The sequence below is a fragment of the Cibotium barometz genome, chromosome 7, assembly GCF_041138505.1.
Source record: "Cibotium barometz isolate CiBa-2024 chromosome 7, ASM4113850v1, whole genome shotgun sequence".
NCBI lineage: Eukaryota > Viridiplantae > Streptophyta > Polypodiopsida > Cyatheales > Cibotiaceae > Cibotium > Cibotium barometz.
This window is the reverse complement of record NC_141052.1, coordinates 8,136,667-8,158,640: the sequence shown is the minus strand read 5'-3', so window position 1 is coordinate 8,158,640 and position 21,974 is coordinate 8,136,667. Positions and strand designations below refer to the sequence as shown.

The 21,974-nt window shown below is 47.3% G+C and overlaps 1 protein-coding gene across 1 annotated transcript in view; it reads right to left on the bottom strand.

Annotated features, from left to right (window-relative positions):
* The window catches only part of LOC147636647 (uncharacterized), a 46,828-nt gene extending 25,224 nt beyond the window's left edge, over window positions 1-21,604 (bottom strand). The window contains exons 1-2 of the mRNA XM_086800102.1: window positions 21,432-21,604; window positions 20,332-21,046 (exon numbers count right to left, since the gene is read on the bottom strand). Coding sequence (XP_086656228.1) covers window positions 20,332-20,901 — 570 coding nt within the window. The 5' untranslated portion in view covers window positions 20,902-21,046; window positions 21,432-21,604. The remainder of the gene's footprint in view (window positions 1-20,331; window positions 21,047-21,431) is intronic.
* Between the last annotated feature and the right edge of the window lie 370 nt (window positions 21,605-21,974).

Genomic DNA, 21,974 nt, shown 5'->3' with positions numbered 1-21,974 from the left:
TATGTGTCAAACTTCACGGATTTGTCTCCGGCTTTGAAGTCACGAGACTTTGATGCATGTGTGTGCATCTCAACATGTTTTCCCCCATGTTTATCCATTGGGACAGCCCCTGTGTGACTGGCATCATTTTAGGACCAAAAGGTGATGCATAAGGGATAGATACATGTGCCCTGTAAGCATGAGGCATGGTTGGCCCCTCAACATGCATTGATACATTTTCAGCCATAGCTTCTCCCTTACGAGCACACTCGAAGGCATGAGTGACATGAGAGATACGCGGAATACCTGCACCGACAAAAAATTGCAGCCCATGTTGCATGTGTTGTGCATGTACATTTTCAGCCGGCAATGGCATTTGACATACATTTTGACCACTGCCATAAACATTGTATCCTTCACACGGGCTACATGAGGTATTCCTGCATGGCGTGAAGTCACTGATTGTTCCTCTCCCATCGCATGGAGATTCATCCTCTTAGACATAAGTTCTTGTTCGGGCACTTGTGGGGACTCCAAGACATGTGGGATGGTTGCCTTTTCTGCATAGGCATCCTCGGTACGAGCCAACCATGCACGTGCTGCATCCCTCGGTTGCATGTGCAACTCTTGAGCAATCATTGCCATTGCATGAATTCAGCTTTCTTGGCCTTCAAACGATCATGTACCAATGGATCCTCGCGACGATAGAGATTCAATTCTTCTTGTTGTGCATGGAGAAGAGCCTGCATACGAGTAAGTTCAGCCCTCAAGACTACGGACTCTTCTTCTTGCATCTTCTGCCACGGGACGGCTGTCCCACATATTCATGTTCCCTATTGTGCACCACATGAGTTTGCTCATCCTGTAAAGCATTGGAGGCATGCATTTCATTGTCCCTGCGTCTTGTATTAGCATCTCCAATATTCATTGTATGGCTGTCCATAATGTTCTAAGCGTAGAGATAGCTAGTGTTCACGGTGATCGTCTCTCACGATAGAAGTGAAAGAGAACCTTATGCTCTGATACCAATGTGACTTGGTTGAACACAATGCTAATCAATACACTTAAATACACTAAGATTTGAAGGACACTTGCTCAAATACAAGAAGTAAATTGCTGAATTGACAAGAGACACACAATGAGCCGGAACGGCCGACCCCTCCCTTGAGTAAATTGTATTACTATTGGAGAAATTCAATACATAGCTTCACGGGCATCCGTTGCCAAATCCTCCATGCCAATGCATATGAAATTCAGCATTTAGAAAACAATGGTATGTCGATGTAGATCACCAAGGAGCTACCTTGATGCCCGGCCCGACTTCAGTGCCCATATTCTCTACCATTGGCTCTATGTTCTACCAAGCAAGGTAGCAACATCTTCAAGAGCACATAGGACAAGAGAAATACTACACAGGGCGGCTAAACAAGGAGTCCTGCCCTTCTACTGAAAAAGTAATGACAACACATTGTCCAATTAGCTTACCAATCTTCATAGAAGTTGTTGCAAGCGGAAGCCTTCGCGTTGGAAGCTTTAGAAGTGTTGATATCTTCGATTTGCCGCAATCCTTCGCGACAAAAGTCTTCAAGAGGATGAAGGGAACCCTGGGAAAGCTTCCCCTATGGTTCAACTTGAGAAAGGAAGGCTGAAATTAGGGTTTTCAGCAAAAAGACCAGAAATTACAGCAAAAATGAGAGCTTTTTTGCTGAATTTCAGTCATTGGGAGTGAGTAGGAGAGTGATTAGCACTTGGAAACACTCTTGGAAGCTTGGAAAACACCCTAGCAAGTTGGGTATGGCTATGGAGAGCTTGGAAATGGAGAGAAATGGTGGAAAAACAGAGTTTTCAGTCTCCAAAAATCCTCATGAAGAGAAAACACGAATTTTCTCTTAATAAGTAAGTGAATTGGGGTCCAATCAAGTAAGGGGACATAAGGAGATGCCCATTTATGAGTAAAAAGGGAGGATCAGGTCCTGGACATTGAGTCTTGTCCGCCTCGGGACTTCAGTGAGTGTGAACTTGGAAGCGGTCATAATTTATAAGTGACTATTGGGCGCCCAAACTTGTCTGCCTCGGGACTTCAGTGAGTGTGAACTTGGAAGCGGTCATAATTTATAAGTGACTATTGGACGCCCAAACTTTAATGAAGTGGGAACGCACTCACTTATAAATATTGGCTAAGTCCTAAGGGCTATTTGAGCCTAGATTGGGTAATACTTACCACCTGTTCACATGCCACACAACCATGTCAGCGGACAGTTTCACACGCACGGTTCACGGGCGGGCGTCCCCTAGCCCGGAACTACACATAGGTCATGCAAGCATGAAAACAGCATGCAATTTCATTTGCAGGCAAGCACATAAAGATGCTATGCAATGCAGCATTAACATGAGCAATTTCCGTTCATGAAACCATATAAGACCAGGCGTTTCCAGGCAAGTATATGCGATACCAGACCCAGTGGAAAGCCAATCCTCCAGGCGTTTCCGGGCAGGTACACAAAGGCACAAGTCCCAGCGGAAAGCCAAGTCCTCCAAATATTCGGGGCATGATAACGTCAAGTCCCAGCGGAATATCATATCCAACTATACAGCATGACACGTGTCAATCACATGCATAGGCACATTCCATAAGCCATGGACACCAATCCAATATGTACATAGTGTGAAAGCAAGAGTGAACCATTCGGGTGGCCAAATGGTGACAGCTGGTCCCATGCTCAAGGTGCCCCAGGATATATGCGGTCGGGCCCCTAGCATGTGGCCACTGGGTAAACCGATCAAGGGGTTCCAGACCAAAGGCTGCCGAAGCTGCTCCTCTATGGCAACTGGAACAATTTGTCTGAGGATTGGCCTAAGATGATCCCAAGCACGAAGTAGACTGGCTGTGAATCTGTCCTCAAAGGCAGGACTAAAACCACGAGCTCGCATCTCTATGAAGATCCATCTAGTACTCTGCGGCCACGGGCTCCCAAGGCTTGGAGTGCGAGCTGAAATCCGGGCCAAGAGGAAATCCTTCCAAGGCTCACCACCGGGTATGAGTCCTCTGACAATAAACTTGCCCAGCAAGGCACAGTTCTGTATAGCGGGATCGATGAGGCCAAGCCCGCCTCTGCTATGTGGCTGAATGATCACTCTCCATGCCACTTTGGCCCTGGCTCGCCTCCCATCACTTCCGGCCCACAAGAAGTTCCGGATCAAACATAGTACCTAGCCAATACATGCCCGAGAAAAGGCCCAGCATGAAGTGATGTACCGCATGGTGGCAGGCAGTACATGGTTTGCCACCACCACTTTGCCGGCTAAGGATAGCCTTACCGAGCTCCAATATAAAAGCTTCTTCCAAATACTTAGAAGAAGCGGAGCGAGCTGCTGCACGGGGGAGATATCAATGCCAACCTGGCAACCGAGGTAGCGGACTGGAGTGCCCCTCGTGATCCACTGGAAAGCCTCAACTAGTCACCAAGTGAGGGCAGGTGCTGACCCCACCCAAAAACCACGACTTGTGCCACTTGATCTGCGCTCCTGATGCACGGCAAAAAATCTCTATTGCCTCCGTGAATCTCTCGAGATTCCCAACATCTCCTACAAGGTAGGCTATTGTGTCGTTTGCAAACTCTGAGTCCAGCAGCTATTCCTACGTGTGGAGGGGAAGGCACAAACCTTGAAGTCCGGTCTTCTAGGCGTAGTGAAATCTACTCATGGCCTTGGCGACAAATAGAAAGAGGTATGGTGCCTGAGGACATCCCTGTCGAACCGAGCGAGAAAGGGGAAATCTGTCGCCTCGGGCTCCCTGAATGAGAACATAGTTGTGTGATGCTAAATAAAGTCCTGAGACTCCACGAATCCACTCCATGTGGAATCCCATCTAGCTCACTCTGCCCTCCAGAAAGCTCCAATCCACCCTAAGATAAGCTTTCTCAAAGTCTAGGAGTAGCACAATGAGGTCCTGTTGCCGCATCCTGACCGAAGTTGTCGCCTCCCAAAAGGTAAATATAGATGTTGTCCAAAATGCTCTGATGCTAAACAAAACCAGTCTGAGTGTCGTGGATCAAGTCTAGGAGAGAAGGTTGAAGTCGCCTGCTGATGGCCTTGGCCAAAATCTTATAGGCCATCCCTAGAAGGGTGATGGGTCTCCATGGCCGGATCTTCAATCTATCACAACCCTCCTTGGGAATCAAATGTATCAAGCCCCGCGTGAGCCTCTCTGGCATGGCACCTATGAGCATAATCTCATTGAAGGCAACACGAAGGCCACCTTCCATGAGGTCCCAATGGCGAAGAAAGAAAGAGACAGGAAGCCCATCCGCCCCCAAGCAATTTCCCTTGGGTAATGCCGTCACCGCCTCCGCCAGCTCCTCTGAAGTGAAAGGGGTCAATAAGAAAGACCGAAGGGAGGGGGGAACATCCTCTCTCGTGTGCCTCCACACTCTCGCGCACGTCCATCTACCTGGGGAGATAATGGGGCACCAATGAAAAGAGATGGGAAGAAATCCATAGCGATGGCTCTCACACGTGGGGGATAAAATTCAATAGCTCCATCATGCCCACGCAGCTTGCAAATATCGTCTCTCCTCCTCTGGGGGCCTGTGATCCGCCTATCTGATCGAGAGAAGCTAAGACTCCCATGGCTGCACCTAAACTCTAGGAGATGCCAAGGGTGCTGTCCCCTAAGAATCAGTATCATCTCCTCCCAGGCAGAGTACTCCACGCTTGAGATTGTGGCCGTGCCACCTCCAAATCTGTCCTCTACTTCCTCTATCATATTGAAGTCACCGCCCATACACCAAAAATCAGCCTGAGGCAAGGCCTGCGGGACAGTGCTCCAAAAGATAGCTCTACCTGCAGCAGCATTCGGGGCATAAATGTTGAGGAAGCCAACGCTATCCTCACCAATCAGAATGGTAACCCACTAAGCACGTCCTGGAACTATGACTCCTGATCCTATCACAAACGGCAGAAGCTGCTCACTGACAAAGAGAGACACTCCTCCCTGCATCCCTGAAGGGCCAAAGGATGGGGACCAAAAAGAATGACTCCTGCCTGGAAAAATGTTCCCGCAGCGGCGTGTGCGCCCCTCAGTAAGGTGATGCTCCTCGAGGAAAAGAATGTTGATAGGTCCTCCCACCATAGCTCGTTGAAGCTCTCCTCTAAGACGCCTCGTCTCTGAAAGCACTAAGCCCCCCCTAAACCCGGAATGTTCCATGAGACAATCCTCATATCAATCTCTTTGTGAGGTGGAACTATCAGAGCTGCCCTCCACTCGAACAGTCTTGGGCGCGGGTTTAGACGGGGAATAGTCACAATATGTCCTAGTGCGAAGTTGCGCCAAGTGGGCGTGGATCATGCCCTCCATGTACTGCCACTCTGTCCAAGCGTGAGAGTATGCATACTCCGTGCTCCATCGATCACAATGAAGATACCTATAAGAAGGGGAGAGAGGTACTGCGATAGAGGTATGCATGAACACAAAAAGTAGCACCTCGAGGCTGGAAGTCACCATCTCTACTTCCTAGTCTGTGGCCTGATCCACCAAGCTCCATCCTGGCCAGAGGCCATAGATGAGTAAGAACGTCGATGATGCGGAGATCTTGAAGACGGTGCGATAGCTCAACTGCCTGGCCCTTAATGGTAGCGGCCACCAACTCTGGATCCCACTCTATCCCGGGGACTAACTCAAGGGGAAAGAGAAGATCATCGCGCCATTCTCTGGCGTAGAGTGTCTAGAGTGGTGGAAGACCACACATCCGAATAGAGGCTACAGTCTTCTCAAACCTATCTGTCCCTTCGTCGGAAGACACCAGAAGAAACTATAATCCACAAGCTGCCCCAAGATCTTGGGGGGACCGCCTGGAGACTCAGGTGCGAGAGCCCTCACCGGTGAGGCCGCAATGATCATCTCCACCGGCTCTAAGAAACGATGAACTAGGTGACGAATGGAACTCGCCGGTTGTCTCCTCTCCAGATCAAGGGCTGCAGGGGACCGATGGGGATGCTCTGGAGAGGCGGAAGGGGGGGGGATGGTGGGCAGGCATGGAAGAAGAGGAAGGGGCAGATGGAAGGGGGGGGGGGGGGGGGGACCATCGGGAGCGGTCTCCTAGACTAGCGCCAAGGGCAAGCTCTGGCCAAATGACCCATTTGCCTGCAAATGAAGCATTGGCCTAGAAGGAAGGAATACTCCACTCTCTCATAATGGGGTCGCCCCAAAGGCTGGGAATAGATATCATGTGAGGCACAGAATCCGACGAGGCAACACATATGCTGAGAGATGGAATCTCGGCTGCTTGTGCGAGGGCCGAGGGCAGCAGTGGGGGGGGGGATTCCATCACTCTCCCGATGGCACCACCAATCACCGAGAGGAGAGGAAGGTATTCCTTCCTGAGGCCTCAAAAGCAGACTGTCACAGGAAAGCCTGAAACTCCAGCTAGAGGGTCGGATGTCGGGTAGAAGCCATGCTACCACCATGCAAAGAAGGCCTCGGCCGTACGCAACGAAACAAGGCTCAACTGCATGACACGATCAGACACCGCTGGTGAATCGAACTCAACCTAATAGTAGCCACGTCCCAATGGATGAATATCTGTGATATTTGCAGGCGCACCTAGGAGGCTAGCCTAAAGAAGATCTCTGAGTTGGCCACGTGCGGGGCGGCTACCGACAATCTTGCTGCATACCAAGGTGGAGGCCTGTAGGGATGCTACAATCGTAGCGAGAAGCTGCAGGTCCGCTTCAGAAAACGAAAGGCAGGTAACGGCGGCCTCAATCAGGGGAGACAGAGCTGCTGCCATGGAGTCCTCCTGGGGACGAAGACCAGAAGAGGCCGAAACTTGCCGAAAATAAAGAAAAAGCCCACATGCTGAGGGTGCTGCCGCCGACGATGAAGGAAGAAGGGGGAGCGACAAGACAAGAGGCGCGAGAGGGGGGGGGGGTGTGCTGACGGGAGAGGAGGGGATGAAGGGAAGAAAAAGGGAGGGGCGCAAGGAGGAGGGAGGAGGCGCAGGCGGGAACAGAGGGAGAGAAAAGAGGAAAGGGGGGGGGGGGGGGGAAGGGGGGGGTGTTGAGATATCGAGCTCATCTAGTGAGGCGGTGGACACTGATGACCCGCCTGGGGGATAGGCCCCACACTTACACCACTGGCATGGTTGGTGAGATCATGGGTGATATGCGGCCAGTGGGATGACAGGCTGTGTGACAGCCATTCTAGAGACTGGCATAGTTATAGCGCCAGCTCATTTAGTTGGGTTCACAATATAGAGAACCCGTGTATGTATTGTACGACACCTCCCTGCTTGAAAAGGTCTTCTCCATCTCAACCATGGATCCCACGACCCTTTCCCAAACAGCAGTAGGGCTGTACCAAACCATATGTCCTTCTTGCAGTCACAGCTTGCATGTAACCTCGAGAAAACTAGAACCTGTTCACATGAATCCAAAGACATGCTTTCCACACGAAACCAAAGACCTGTATCTCATAAACCATAGACCTGTATCCATAAACCATAGGCCTGTATCCTCAATACCAAAGTCCTGTTTCTTCACGAAAGGCCAATGTCCTGTTTCCATAACACATAAATCCTCATATGCACCATCGGTCACGATGCCAAAAATCCACAGAGAGAAAGATAGAGGACGTGTCAAGCAATCCCTGAATACACATGAGTCCAAGATAAAGAGCAACACACATCTCTTTCAAGAACATCATCCTATGCATATATAGCCTGATCCTCTGTATCCTAATCTCGTAAACAAAACTTGCTTGCAAAGAGAGAGAGAGAGAGAGAGAGAGAGAGACCCCTTGGCTATTAGCCTCTCGATGCCTCCTTCAGCTCACCTTCTTTCAAGAGAGTTAGAGAGAGAGAGACCCACGCTGACTGCTTCCACACATGCAGCCTCCTGGCGTAGAGAGCCTCCCATCTGACCCTCGTCTGACTGCCATATTGTCTACAGAGAAACTCTTGCCTCACGCTTGCCTGGCTACCCATCACTGGTTGCCCCTCTAGTTGCCTACTTGGCTGCCCTATACTGCCCATCTGTAGTCCACAACCGGCAGTAGCATCACACTTGGCGGCAGCAGCGGCTCATCTGGCGATAACAGCTGGCGGCAGCAACACATGCAATAGCATCAACGCGGCAGTAACAGTCTCGACGACAGCAACTGCGGTACCCGGCGGCATGACTGTACCCGACGGCGGTGTGGCTCGGTTGTACCCAGGGGCGGCGCACGGCAGTAGGCGGCGGCGGCAGCACGGCTGTACTTGACTGCAGCGCCAGCACGGTGGCAGTACCCAACTGCAGCAGCAGCATCGGAGCGGTACCTGGCGGTACCCGACTGCAGCGGCAGCGACAGTACCGAACAGCGGCTACGACGGCTCCTAGCCCGACGGTGGTACCTGACGGCAGCGGCGCGTCTATATCCGACGGCAACGGCACTGTACCCGACAGCACGGCTGTACCTGGCAGCCACCTTCCCCCACAGCGATCACCCACGGCTTCACCACCACCCCTCCTCCTTCGAATCTCTGCCACCTTCCCTTATATAAAGAAAGGATAAAAACGCCAAAAAACAAAGGTTTTAAAAACGCATGCTTTTCAAATATTATTTTTATCCTTCAAAGGTTTAAAAACCTTGACTTTAAAAATCGTTTTTGTCCCCTTCCACACTTGGGCTGGCCACACTTATAGGTTTCCTTTTCACATTCAAACTTGATGCTTGTCCACACTGTGTCCTGTGCCTGTGCCTGTGCCCGTGCCCGTGCCCGTGCCCACCTGCTCGTTGTCCAGAGGGAAAAACACAGGGTAGTAACATGGTTTTTGACCAAGAATGGTGCTTTGTTCGATGCCAATTTTAGGAACCCTGTTCGCATGTATCCATCAACCTGTCCATGAGTCCGGGCCTAAGTTCCATCATGTGAAAAGAGCTACGAGGGCCAAATAGTTACAGCTACCTTCAACTGCAACTCATAGCTGCCACATGCATCATGCAGTTCGATGATTCACACATTGCATTCCCATATGACCTCACCATCAAGGATGCATGAGAGGCCCGCCACTTCTCCTCCTCCAAACGACCACCCAACACCCCAGAAACGACGACGACGACGATGGCAGGGATGACAATACTACCCCCTATCCCGGAGCACCCGATCCCTCTGCCTGCCACTCACATCCTCCTCTGCCTCCACCCCCACTGTAACTTGGTTGAACACAATGCTAATCAATACACTTAAATACACTAAGATTTGAAGGACACTTGCTCAAATACAAGAAGTAAATTGCTGAATTGACAAGAGACACACAATGAGCCGGAACGGCCGACCCCTCCCTTGAGTAAATTGTATTACTATTGGAGAAATTCAATACATAGCTTCACGGGCATCCATTGCCAAATCCTCCATGCCAATGCATATGAAATTCAGCATTTAGAAAACAATGGTATGTCGATGTAGATCACCAAGGAGCTGCCATGATGCCCGGCCCGACTTCAGTGCCCATATTCTCTACCATTGGCTCTATGTTCTACCAAGCAAGGTAGCAACATCTTCAAGAGCACATAGGACCAGAGAAATACTACACATGGCGGCTAAACAAGGAGTCCTGCCCTTCTACTGAATAAGTAATGACAACACATTGTCCAATTAGCTTACCAATCTTCATAGAAGTTGTTGCAAGCGGAAGCCTTCGCGTTGGAAGCTTTAGAAGTGTTGATATCTTCGATTTGCCGCAATCCTTCGCGACAAAAGTCTTCAAGAGGATGAAGGGAACCCTGGGAAAGCTTCAACTTGAGAAAGGAAGGCTGAAATTAGGGTTTTCAGCAAAAAGACCAGAAATTACAGCAAAAATGAGAGCTGTTTTGCTGAATTTCAGTCATTGGGAGTGAGTAGGAGAGTGATTAGCACTTGGAAACACTCTTGGAAGCTTGGAAAACACCCTAGCAAGTTGGGTATGGCTATGGAGAGCTTGGAAATGGAGAGAAATGGTGGAAAAACAGAGTTTTCAGCCTCCAAAAATCCTCATGAAGAGAAAACACGAATTTTCTCTTAATAAGTAAGTGAATTGGGGTCCAATCAGATGAGGAGACATAAGGAGATGCCCATTTATGAGTAAAAAGGGAGGATCAGGTCCTGGACATTGAGTCTTGTCCGCCTCGGGACTTCAGTGAGTGTGAACTTGGAAGCGGTCATAATTTATAAGTGACTATTGGGCGCCCAAACTTTAATGAAGCGGGAACGCACTCACTTATAAATATTGGCTAAGTCCTAAGGACTATTTGAGCCTAGATTGGGTAATACTTAGCACCTGTTCACATGCCACACAACCATGTCAGCGGACAGTTTCACACGCACGGTTCACGGACGGGCGTCCCCTAGTCCGGAACTACACATAGGTCATGCAAGCATGAAAACAGCATGCAATTTCATTTGCAGGCAAGCACATAAAGATGCTATGCAATACAGCATTGGCATGAGCAATTTCCGTTCATGAAACCATATAAGACCAGGCGTTTCTAGGCAAGTATATGCGATACCAGACCCATTGGAAAGCCAATCCTCCAGGCGTTTCCGGGCATGTACACAAAGGCACAAGTCCCAGCGGAAAGCCAAGTCCTCCAGATATTCCGGGCATGATAACGTCAAGTCCTAGTGGAATATCATATCCAACTATACAGCATGACACGTGTCAATCACATGCATAGGCACATTCCATAAGCCATGGACACCAATCCAATATATACATAGTGTGAAAGCAAGAGTGAACCATTCGGGTGGCCAAATGGTGACATTCCCCCCCGCTTCTAAACAGTTGTCCGCAACTGAAATGCATCCAAATATGTCTGAAGCACATGCGGGCAATCTTTAAAGAACTCTTCATCTACCCATTTAGCATCAATGGAAAGATAGTTCTTAAACTTCACAAGGTACTATGGGCCTTTTCGAGTGATCTTCTCAATCACTCGAAAAGGCCCATATTACCTGGTTGCAAGCTTAGGATATGCACCCTCTTTGCCAGGCCTCTTTGCAAGTCTTGCTTTCTCAAATTTCAGCAATACCCAATCATTCTCTTTAACATCCAATTGCCTTCTATGCTTGTCGGCAGCCGTTTTATGCTTGTCTTGTCACCTTGCAATGGCTGTCCGCACCTGCGCAAAAGCAATATCCAAGTCTCTTACATACTCATCAGAGCTGCAAATATCTCATCCGTTGTGCGAAGGATGGGTGGCAAAACCACCTTACCATAAACAATCTCAAACGGGGCCTTTCCCGTAGATACATGTACTGTGTTGTTGTATGCAAATTCCACAAGCGGTAAGTACTTCTCCCAAGAAGACTTCTAATCCGCCACATAACATTTCAAGAGATCCAATACAACTGAATTTGCAACCACCGTTTGAGGGTGATAAGCTGATGAGAAGTCCAATTTGGTGCCCATATTATCAAATAAGGCCTGCCAAAAGAGACTTGTAGACCTGGGATCTCTATCTCCCACAATGGACTTCGACATTCCATGATGTTTGAACACTTGTGCAAGATATATTTTAACCATATGCTCAGCTTTGATGGTCTTTTTGACCGGCAAGAAATGAGCTTGCTTGCTAAACCTGTCCACAATTGTCCAAATTGCATCATTACCCTGTTGGGTATGTGGCAAGTCCATAATGAAATCCATTGTAATACTTTTCCATGGCTGCGTGGGAATAGACAATGGCTGAAGCAAACCTGGTGCCTTTTGCCTATCAAATTTGACCTTTTGACAGGTAATACATGCACGTACATGTGCCTCTATGTCCTTCCGCATACCTGGCCAAAAGAAATATTGCTCAATCATGTGCGTAGTAGGCATTATGCCTCTATGACCAGCATATGGAGGAGCCTGGCACTCATCCGAATATTTTTGCCTCATGTCAGACACCACACATACGCAATTATCTTTCATGAGATAACCCTCTTTGATCACATATGAGGCATGTGCATGACCAGACATCAAATCAGCCCAAATTGTGGCAAAATCAACATCCGTATGATACAAATCACGCATGGTAGACAACTCCCCATGAGAGGCAACCGAGATAGCTGCTACATACGGCTTTCGTGACAATGCATCGGCCACTACATTCTTCTTTCCCAGGGTGTGCAAGATCTGAAAATGAAACATAGAGAGGAAATTGGCCATCCTCATATGCTTCTCTGACAACTTGGTTTGAGTAAGAAAATACCTCAAACTCTGGTGATCTGTCTTCACAGTGAAATCAGCCCCAAGAAGGTAATGTTTCCATATAGTAAGTGCATGAATTACAGCCAAGAGCTCTTTCTCATAAATGCCAAGAGATAGCTCCGCATCATGCAACCTACGACTCTCATAAGCCACGGCATGTCCCTCTTGATTAAGGACAGCTCCTATGCAATTTCCAGATGCATCACATTGCACACAAAAAGGCTTTTGCAAATCCGGAACGATCAACACTGGACCATGAGTAGTTGCATCTTTCAATTTGAGTAATGCATCTCTCTCTACATTAGTCCATTTGAACACGGCCTTTTTCTTTGTCAAATCATGCAAAGGAGAAGCAATCCATGTAAAGTGCCGAATGAACCTGCGGTAGTAAGAGCATAACCCAAGAAAACTACGGATCTCATGCACCAAACTCAATTCGGGCCAGTTCCGAATTGCATTAATCTTTACAGGATCCATCCGCACTCCATTTTTGGACACAATATACCCAAGATAATGTATCTCTGACAAGAAGAACTCACTCTTCTTTGCATTTATGAAGAGTTTATGCTTATGGAGCTCTTCAAAAACAATAGCCAAATGAGCTTTATGCTCTTCTTCGGTCTTCGAGAAGACTAGGATGTCATCAAAGAAGACACCTGTAAATTTCTTGTACCCACGGAATATGCGATCCATCATTCTATTGAATGTAGCCGGGGCATTTGTAAGACCAAAAGGCATAACAAGATACTCATAAAGCCCAAATGCTGTCCTGAAAGCAGTTTTGTGTACATCCTCAGGCACTACACGCACTTGATGATATCCACTCTTGAGATCAATTCGGCTAAAGCATGCTGATCCATCCAACTTGTCAAGAATGTCGTCTATACGTGGAATCGAAAATCGATTCTTGATGGTAAGCTTATTCAAAGCTCTATAATCCACACACATACGAAAGGATCCATCCTTCTTTTGAACTAAGAGGACGGGTGAACAATATGGGAAAGAGCTTGGCTGAACCAAACCCTTCTCAAGAAGCTCATTTACTTGCTTCATGATCTCCTCTTTTTGGGATGCACTTACATGATAGGCTGGCCTATTAGGTGGTGAGCTACCCGGCACAAGATCAATGCGATGATCTTCCGGTAACTCATCACCAAAACAATCATTGTGCTCTTGCAAAAATTTCAACCTATCATTACAAAGAGTGTTTACATGTACATCATTTTCCTCAACAGGATCTCGTACAAAAATCAAGTACGCAAAAATACTCTTTTTCATTACTTTCGTAATTTGTACATGAGATACAAGGGAAATGGTATCACCCTCTTCACCAGCATCAATTACATGTTCTCGGCCTTTATGCATGAAGGTGATCCTGTTAGTCTTGTAAGCCTTGCACGGATCAATACGTGTATGCCAAGGCTTTCCAAGCAATACATCACAGCCATTCAAAGGCGCCACAAGAAAATCCTCATGATCCACATAGCCTTGAATGTGTATGCGCAACTTGCCAAAAATAGGCATGACCTGCACTTCTCTACCAACAAAGGCAGCCCCTGCTTCAATTTAAGGACCCATGTCCTCCACTTCAATACCCAAAGCAGCTGCCATCTGAGTGGATATGAAATTCTCCGTTGCACAATCATCAAACATAAACAAAGCGGACTGATTCTTGAGTTGTCCACAAGCTTTACATACAACCCTATCTTTGCTATCATGTGAAGTGTTGCCCTGCACATTCGGAACCATATGCACATTAGGCTTCGGTACATCAGCATTTTCAGCTTTGTTCTTCTTATTTGGGCATGCTCTTGCCATGTGCTCAGTGCTACCACAAGTAAAGCATTTGTCTTTACGCATATATTGGCCTTATTGGATCCACTCAATTTGAGTTCCAATTGCTCGGTGGCGGTGGCGGCTACGATTAATTGGTGTAAGGTATGACCACGATACATTTGTAGTCCCGCTTTGTACACGGGTTGCAATCCCGATTGAAACCTTCTCTTCCTTTCCGCCTCGGTGACAAGCATAAATGGAGACACCTCCAAGAGCACTTTCCAAAACTTTTGTACATATGCATTTACCGATTCCCCCTCATTTTGCTTTACCCAATACCACTTCATTATTATTTCATTCAATGCATTGGGAGGCAAGAATTGAGCATAGAACCTCTCCTATTTTTAGCCATAGCTTCTCCCTCATGAGCACACTCGAAGGCATGAGTGGCATGAGAGATACGCGGAATACCTGCACCAACAAAAAATTGCAGCCCATGTTGCATGTGTTGTGCATGTACATTTTCAGCCGGCAATGGCATTTGACATACATTTTGACCACTGCCATAAACATTGTATCCTTCACGGGCTACATAAGGTATTCCTACATGGCGTGAAGTCACTGATTGTTCCTCTCCCATAGCATGGGGATTTATCCTCTTAGACATAAGTTCTTGTTCGAGCACCAATGGGGATTCCAAGACATGTGGGATGGTTGCCTTTTCTGCATAGGTGTGGAATGGTTGCCTTTTCTGCATAGGCATCCTCGGTACGAGCCAAGTATGCACGTGCTGTATCCCTCGGTTGCATGTGCAACTCTTGAGCAATCATTGCCATTGCATGATCCATATAAGATTCAGCTTTCTTGGCCTTCAAACGATCATGTACAAATGGATCCTCGCGGCGATAGAGATTCAATTCTTCTTGTTGTGCATGAAGAAGAGCCTGCATACGAGTAAGTTCAGCCCTCAAGACTATGGACTCTTCTTCTTGCATCGTCTCTTTGCCACGGGACGGTTGTCCCACATATTCAAGTTCCCTATTGTGCACCACATGCGTTTGCTCATCCTGTAAAGCATTGGAGGGATGCATTTCATTGTCCCTACCTCTTGTATTAGCATCTCCAACATTCATTGTATCATGTATGGCTGTCCATAATGTTCTAAGCGTAGAGATAGCTAGTGTTCAAGGTGATCGTCTCTCACGATAGAAGTGAAAGAGAACCGTATGCTCTGATACCAATGTAACTTGGTTGAACACAATGCTAATCAATACACTTAAATACACTAAGATTTGAAGGACACTTGCTCAAATACAAGAAGTAAATTGCTGAATTGACAAGAGACACACAATGAGCCGGAACGGCCGACCCCTCCCTTGAGTAAATTGTATTACTATTGGAGAAATTCAATACATAGCTTCACAGGCATCCATTGCCAAATCCTCCATGCCAATGCATATGAAATTCAGCATTTAGTAAACAATGGTATGTCGATGTAGATCACCAAGGAGCTGCCTTGATGCCCGGCCCGACTTCAATGCCCATATTCTCTACCATTGGCTCTATGTTCTACCAAGCAAGGTAGCAAGATCTTTAAGACCACATAGGACAAGAGAAATACTACACGTGGCGGCTACACAAGGAGTCCTGCCCTTCTACTGAATAAGTAATGACAACACATTGTCCAATTAGCTTACCAGTCTTCATAGAAGTTGTTGTTGCAAGCGGAAGCCTTCGCATTGGAAGCTTTAGAAGTGTTGATATCTTCCATTTGCCGCAATCCTTCGTGACAAAAGTCTTCAAGAGGATGAAGGGAACCCTGGGAAAGCTTCCCCTATGGTTCAATTTGAGAAAGAAAGGCTGAAATTAGGGTTTTCAGCAAAAAGACCAAAAATTACAGTAAAAATGAGAGCTGTTTTGCTGAATTTCAATCATTGGGAGTGAGCAGGAGAGTGATTAGCACTTGGAAACACTCTTGGAAGCTTGGAAAACACCCTAGCAAGTTGGGTATGGCCATGGAGAGCTTGGAAATGGAGAGAAATGGTAGAAAAACAGAGTTTTCAGCCTCCAAAAATCCTCATGAAGAGAAAACACGAATTTTCTCTTAATAAGTGAATTGGGGTCCAATCATGTGAGGGGACATGGGGAGATGCCCATTTATGAGTAAAAAGGGAGGATCAGGTCCTAGACATTGAGTCTTGTCCGCCTCGGGACTTCAGTGAGTGTGAACTTGGAAGCAGTCATAATTTATAAGTGACTTTTGGACGCCCAAACTTTAATGAAGTGAAAACGCACTCACTTATAAATATTAGCTAAGTCCTAAGGGCTATTTGAGCCTAGATTGGGTAATACTTACCACCTATTCACATGCCACACAACCATGTCAGCAGACAGTTTCACACACACGGTTCACGAGCGGGCGTCCCCTAGCCCGGAACTACACATAGGTCATGCAGGCATGAAAACAGCATGCAATTTCATTTGCAGGCAAGCACATAAAGATGCTATACAATGCAACATTGGCATGGGCAATTTCCGTTCATGAAACCATATAAGACAAGGCGTTTCCAGGCAAGTATATGCGATACCAGACCCAGTGGAAAGCCAATCCTCAAGGCATTTCCGGGCATGTACACAAAGGCACAAGTCCTCCAGATATTCCGGACATGATAACGTCAAGTCCCAGTGGAATATCATATCCAACTATACAGCATGACACGTGTCAATCACATGCATAGGCACATTCCATAAGCCATGGACACCAATCCAATATGTACATGGTGTGAAAGCAAGAGTGAACCATTCGGGTGGCCAAATGGTGACACCCACCACATTTCCCTTCGCAACCTAGTCCCTCCTCTCAACCCCCACCCGCCACTAGTGCCCACCACCACCCCTTGTAACCTCCCACCCTCCACACCAAAATCCTCTCAGGCACCAGTTTTCCTCCTACCTCTCCCCCAACCACCACCTCACCCCTTTTTCCCTCGCCATCTACAACCCCACCCCACGTACCCTCCCCACCCCCCATCACCTCCTTCATCCCTCCATTTGGGATTGGGACTGTCTGTACCTCCCAAGGATATACCCTCTTCTTCGACACGTCCCCCTTCTTCCTTCACTGCCTCTCTCAGCACACTAGCCTCAACCTTGACTGCTCCACCCTCCAACTGGCCTTTCCTCACCCACCCCATTGAAGGAAGGTGAAATCCCACCGCAACCCTCGCAAGAGTACAAAGAAGTGGATTTGCCCCTCAACCCACTCAATTGGAGTGACCCTTTGGATCAAACGGAGTTCGAGCACACCATCATCATCCTGCTCGGCCAACAACTCCAGTAGGCACCCATCACCAAGCTCACCGACCGACTGGACATCCATGTCCTCCAACCCCACCATGTACAAACGACTATCATCAGATGCTCTGCCCATCACATTCGCGTTCATGGACGAGCAGCCAGTCTGGAGACACCCCTTTCTCCTCATCTAAAAGGAGTATTGCAAGGTCCCTCGCGCGCTCCGAATCAACCCCACGTACCTTCCCATTCACAGACGCTGGGCCTCGGACCTGTTCCAAACCGAGCAAAAGAAGAAGCCCAAGTTGCAATTAAACTTCCCATGGTTCGCACCACCTACGTCCCAGAACCCCTGCATGGAGACCAGCATGATCATAAAGATGCATGCCTTCATCACCTGCTATGATTAGGTTCCCAATCCTGCAATCGTGGCCACCATCAGATTTCTTAACATCACACTCCTGGAAGCATTTCCACAGTGGGAACACTACCAAGAGGAACCTCAAGGCCTCGCCTTCGACCTCAACAAAGGGTCCACCTTGAAGCAGCTCTTCAAGTACTACGAGCGCATCCAATGGATGCCCGCCTGGCGTCTCCAGACCTTCGAAGATATGATGGAGACGGCCTTCTAGACGAGCTACAAGGCCTTCCACACATTCCCCCATATCTGAAATCGCATGTTAACCACCCTGGTTAACATTATTTTTAAGCGTGGTTACACTTCATGTAACTCATTTTGATGTAACTGCGCTAAGCGCTTCATGTAAAAGATATATGGGATGACCAAGCTTACGACTTGTGTAATGCCGGCCATGAGAATAAGCCTAGGTGTACATAGAGCTAGAAGGATCAATTTTGGGTCCCCAATTGTAGAATGGACAGCCAACCATTGAAAAAAAAGAGCTCATGTATATAAGTAACTTATGAAATATGAAAAGGGACAACTCCATTATCACAATCGAGTCTTCCTCTCTCTCTCTCTCTCTCTCTCTCTCTCTCTCTCTCTCTCTCTTGTGGCTATGGTGTGTATGTCTATGCTTGCTTGCTAGATTGTGGTGTGTGCATGAAGGTGAGATTCTCATTGCTTGCCTCTTCTCCTTCTTCTCCTCTCTCTCTCTCTCTCTCTCTCTCTCTCTCTCTCTCTCTCTCACACACACACACACGAAGGCATTGAGTAGGAGGTGAGGTCACCATAGCTCCTTCTCTCTTTGTTCCTCGCCTAGCTTATAGAAGATCCACTTCAGTGACGTAAGTGGTGGTGGAGTGAGCCCCTAACAGCCTCACATCGGGAAGTTAACCCTCATTAGGGTTGGCTAATTGCTAGTTCCCGAACCGACCCTTACATAGTCTTCTTTCACTTCTCTTTCTCTTGTGCAAGGAAGCATGTTCATTTTGGTTAACAACAGGCTAGCTAAAGCGTAGGAGGTCTACACTCGACGCGCCAAAAAAGACCAAGGGATGTGAAGTTCTCGGATGAAGATTGGGTTTAGCTTTGGATTATGAAGCAACGGTTGAAACAGGCGGGCAAGCGATGTCCAAAGTTATCGTTCAAGAGCTTCGGTACATTTTCTATCCAAAGAAAGATCAATGAGATGTCAATGAAGTTGAAGCTACCTCTAAGATGGACTATGCATGATGTGTTCCATGTCAGTTGGCTAAAACCATATGCAGGTCAAATCCCTTTAGAAATTAAAGACAAAGCGGAACCAAACATAGTTGATGAAGCTGAAGTGATGGTTCTCAAGTAGATCTTTTTGCACCGCTTCAAGCACGGCTCCACCAAAGACACAAACAGTTCCTCAAAAAGTTTCAAGATCGAGGGACTCACGAAGCAGTTTGGCTTGACAAAGACTTCTTCGAAGACTATCCGGCTTTATTGATGAACTATCTGGAGGCTATGCAGTTTCCGTCAAGTCAAACAGAAGGGGATGCCACGTGCATCCCGCACTTGGATACCAAGGTGTAGGACCTGGAGTGGAAACTGATCCATGTGAGCCTCAGTCTAGGACGAATCAACTAGGGTTCCACTCTAAGAATCCATGGTTAGGTGTACAAGTTCTGTACATGGTCTGGTCAGGTGTGCATTGTTCTGCACATGAAGCAGTGCAAATCCGTACTCTGAGTCCCTCTGGATTGATGTCAGGTGTTCTGAGTGTTTGGCTTACAGCCGGACACCATGCATCTGTATAGGAAGCATGTAGGCTGCATATAGAAGGGGGACAACCCTTAGGGCTATCCCAAAAAGGAGCATTGTATCCCTTGAATGGGCAAGGGAAAATACCCCACAACTTGCTGAAGTCCCTTTTTGGGCAGCACTTTCACACTTGTTTGCTGGCCGCCCTGCGCGTGATGGCTAGGCTGCTGGGCAGCCCCTATGCCTTGGCCGACTAGCTGGGCTGGCCTCTAAGGCAAGTCGGCTAGCTGGCCAAGCCCCTATGGGCTGGCCAACAGCTTGCCAAAAACCATTCTTGGGCTGGCTGACTGGGCCACAACCTCCTAAGGCTAGCCAAACAGCATTAGAAAGGCTTATAAAAAGCCAAGTCAGAAATTCAGTCATTCATCTCATTATTCACAAGGGGTTGCTATGTTCCAACTTCCCAGGGCCACGACAGCCAAGAAGAGTGCTACAGCCAAGGTGACGTGCAGGTCAAGAACGGATCTACAGATTACGTTATTGTACATCATTCTAATAAAGCAAATACACCATTCGTGCTGGGGCCTACAGAGGGTATCCAATACTGTGTCTGACTCTCTCTCTCTCTCTCTCTATTTTCTGCACATCTCTCTCTATGTTGTGCGTTATCTTTGTCGCAAAAGATTCTTGAACTCTGAACATTGAAGTTACCGATTCTACCCACCAAGCTTCCACATGTTATAGCATGCGTGCATGTGTGTGTGTGTGTGTGCGTGCGCGCGCGCGCGCGTTTGCAAGCGCGCAATCACGAGAGTAATCAGCTTGCTTCTTCACCGCAAAAACTTTCACAAATTGCACTAACTATCATCTCTTTCTTAATATCACACAAGTATTTTTTTTTCAGGTAGACAACATAGTTACAAGAAAGAAGCACTCACTTTAAATGCTGGTTTTGTAGGCAAAGTTGTGCTATAGCATACCACCATGACCCACTCTGCCAATGAGAAAATCCGGCGAGCCGTATATATAGCAGCTAAGAATGCCCGAACAGGAGGGGACCAAATACCCAGGTTGCTGACAAGATTCTCACTCAGTATCTGGGCAGAGAGAAGAAATAGGTGTGGTGTACATGCCTTCACAGCATGCTGGTCCCCTCTAGCAAATCCTCCAAGGACATATGCAAGCGGAAGAAAGAGCCCAATTGCTGTACCAACCATCACATAAAGTTGGAAGTTCCAGCTACCACGAAAGACTTCCATTCGAACCCCTTCCTTCTGATAGCTGGGAAAGATGAACCTCGAGAGAATGTAAAGGTATGAGGTCACAAAGACAGGGAACATAAGATCCACCACAGGCACCAAACCACTGGCTGAGAAGACAACAATGAAGGCCACCAGTTGCAATTCAATGGTCCTTACTGAGCCCATCAAGCCACTGGGTGCTCCCTGCTCTGCTCTTCCCTGTAGGCTGCCGTCACGGGGGCCGACCGCCAATGAAAGGCCCGACATGATCCTGGTTCCCTTAGTGACAATCTTTTCAAGATTTTCTCTAAAGATTATGGATGACAATTTTGTCACTGGCGATTCCACACTTAAACTGTCAGAAAACCCCTGGCTTTGAAAAATTGGGAAGAAAACTGAGGCCGCTGTAAATCTGCAATGTTAATATACATGCCATATCACATTTCTTAAATGGAAAGCTGTAAGATGGTGAATAATGTTGGTAAGAGGCTTCATGTATGTAGCAATCCATATCGTTTATCATGGAAGCCAAGATACATCCAAGATGAATAGATGATGCTTATCAAATTAATGTGTCGTCGGCATTAGAGATGCCTTCATCAGACTTGAAACATAATCAAGAATCTGAGAGCATAAAATGCTTTCATCGAGCTCAAGACATGTTCTACTCTTCCTTTGTAGGCATATATCTCAAAGATGAAACTGTATAATTCGTTGAAATTCTACGCAGGACGTGAAGTTAAAGGGAGGATTTAAGAAATACAAAGGAAAATGCATCAGAATACGCAGAGCAATACCGTATCAACTAGCAGGGATATCCAGATTCATGGACACCCAGGTGGTTGTTTTGGGCTACCTTCGCGTAGCAGGCTTCCTTCATCTGGAATGTGAAAACTGAGTTTATGGCCTTGCTTTGAACGAGAGATATATATTTAAGACCACTTCTCTAGCACCATAAATGTGCAAAAGTGAATAATATGTGCCTCCTATGTTTTTTTCTTCGTTCATTAATTAATTAGCGACGTCTGAAATGGCATGTAATATAATATCAAAGGTTGCACTAAATTCAAAGTTTAGGTGAAAATCAACATTTTTTGGCTTATTCTTTGGACACCTGTGGCTCTGCATGTGCTTTGAGTGGTGCCGTGTGTCTTTCTTGAAGGATATCAATGACGAAGACTACGTAGGTCCCACTTTCTCGTCCTCTCCCTCTCCCTCTCTTTCTCACTCCTCTATCTCTCTCCCCCTCCACAAAACTATTGCAACCCCCATGCAGCTCCTCTCTCTCTCTCTCTTTGCAAACTATTGCGACTCCTCTCTCTGGCTGATGCAACATAAAT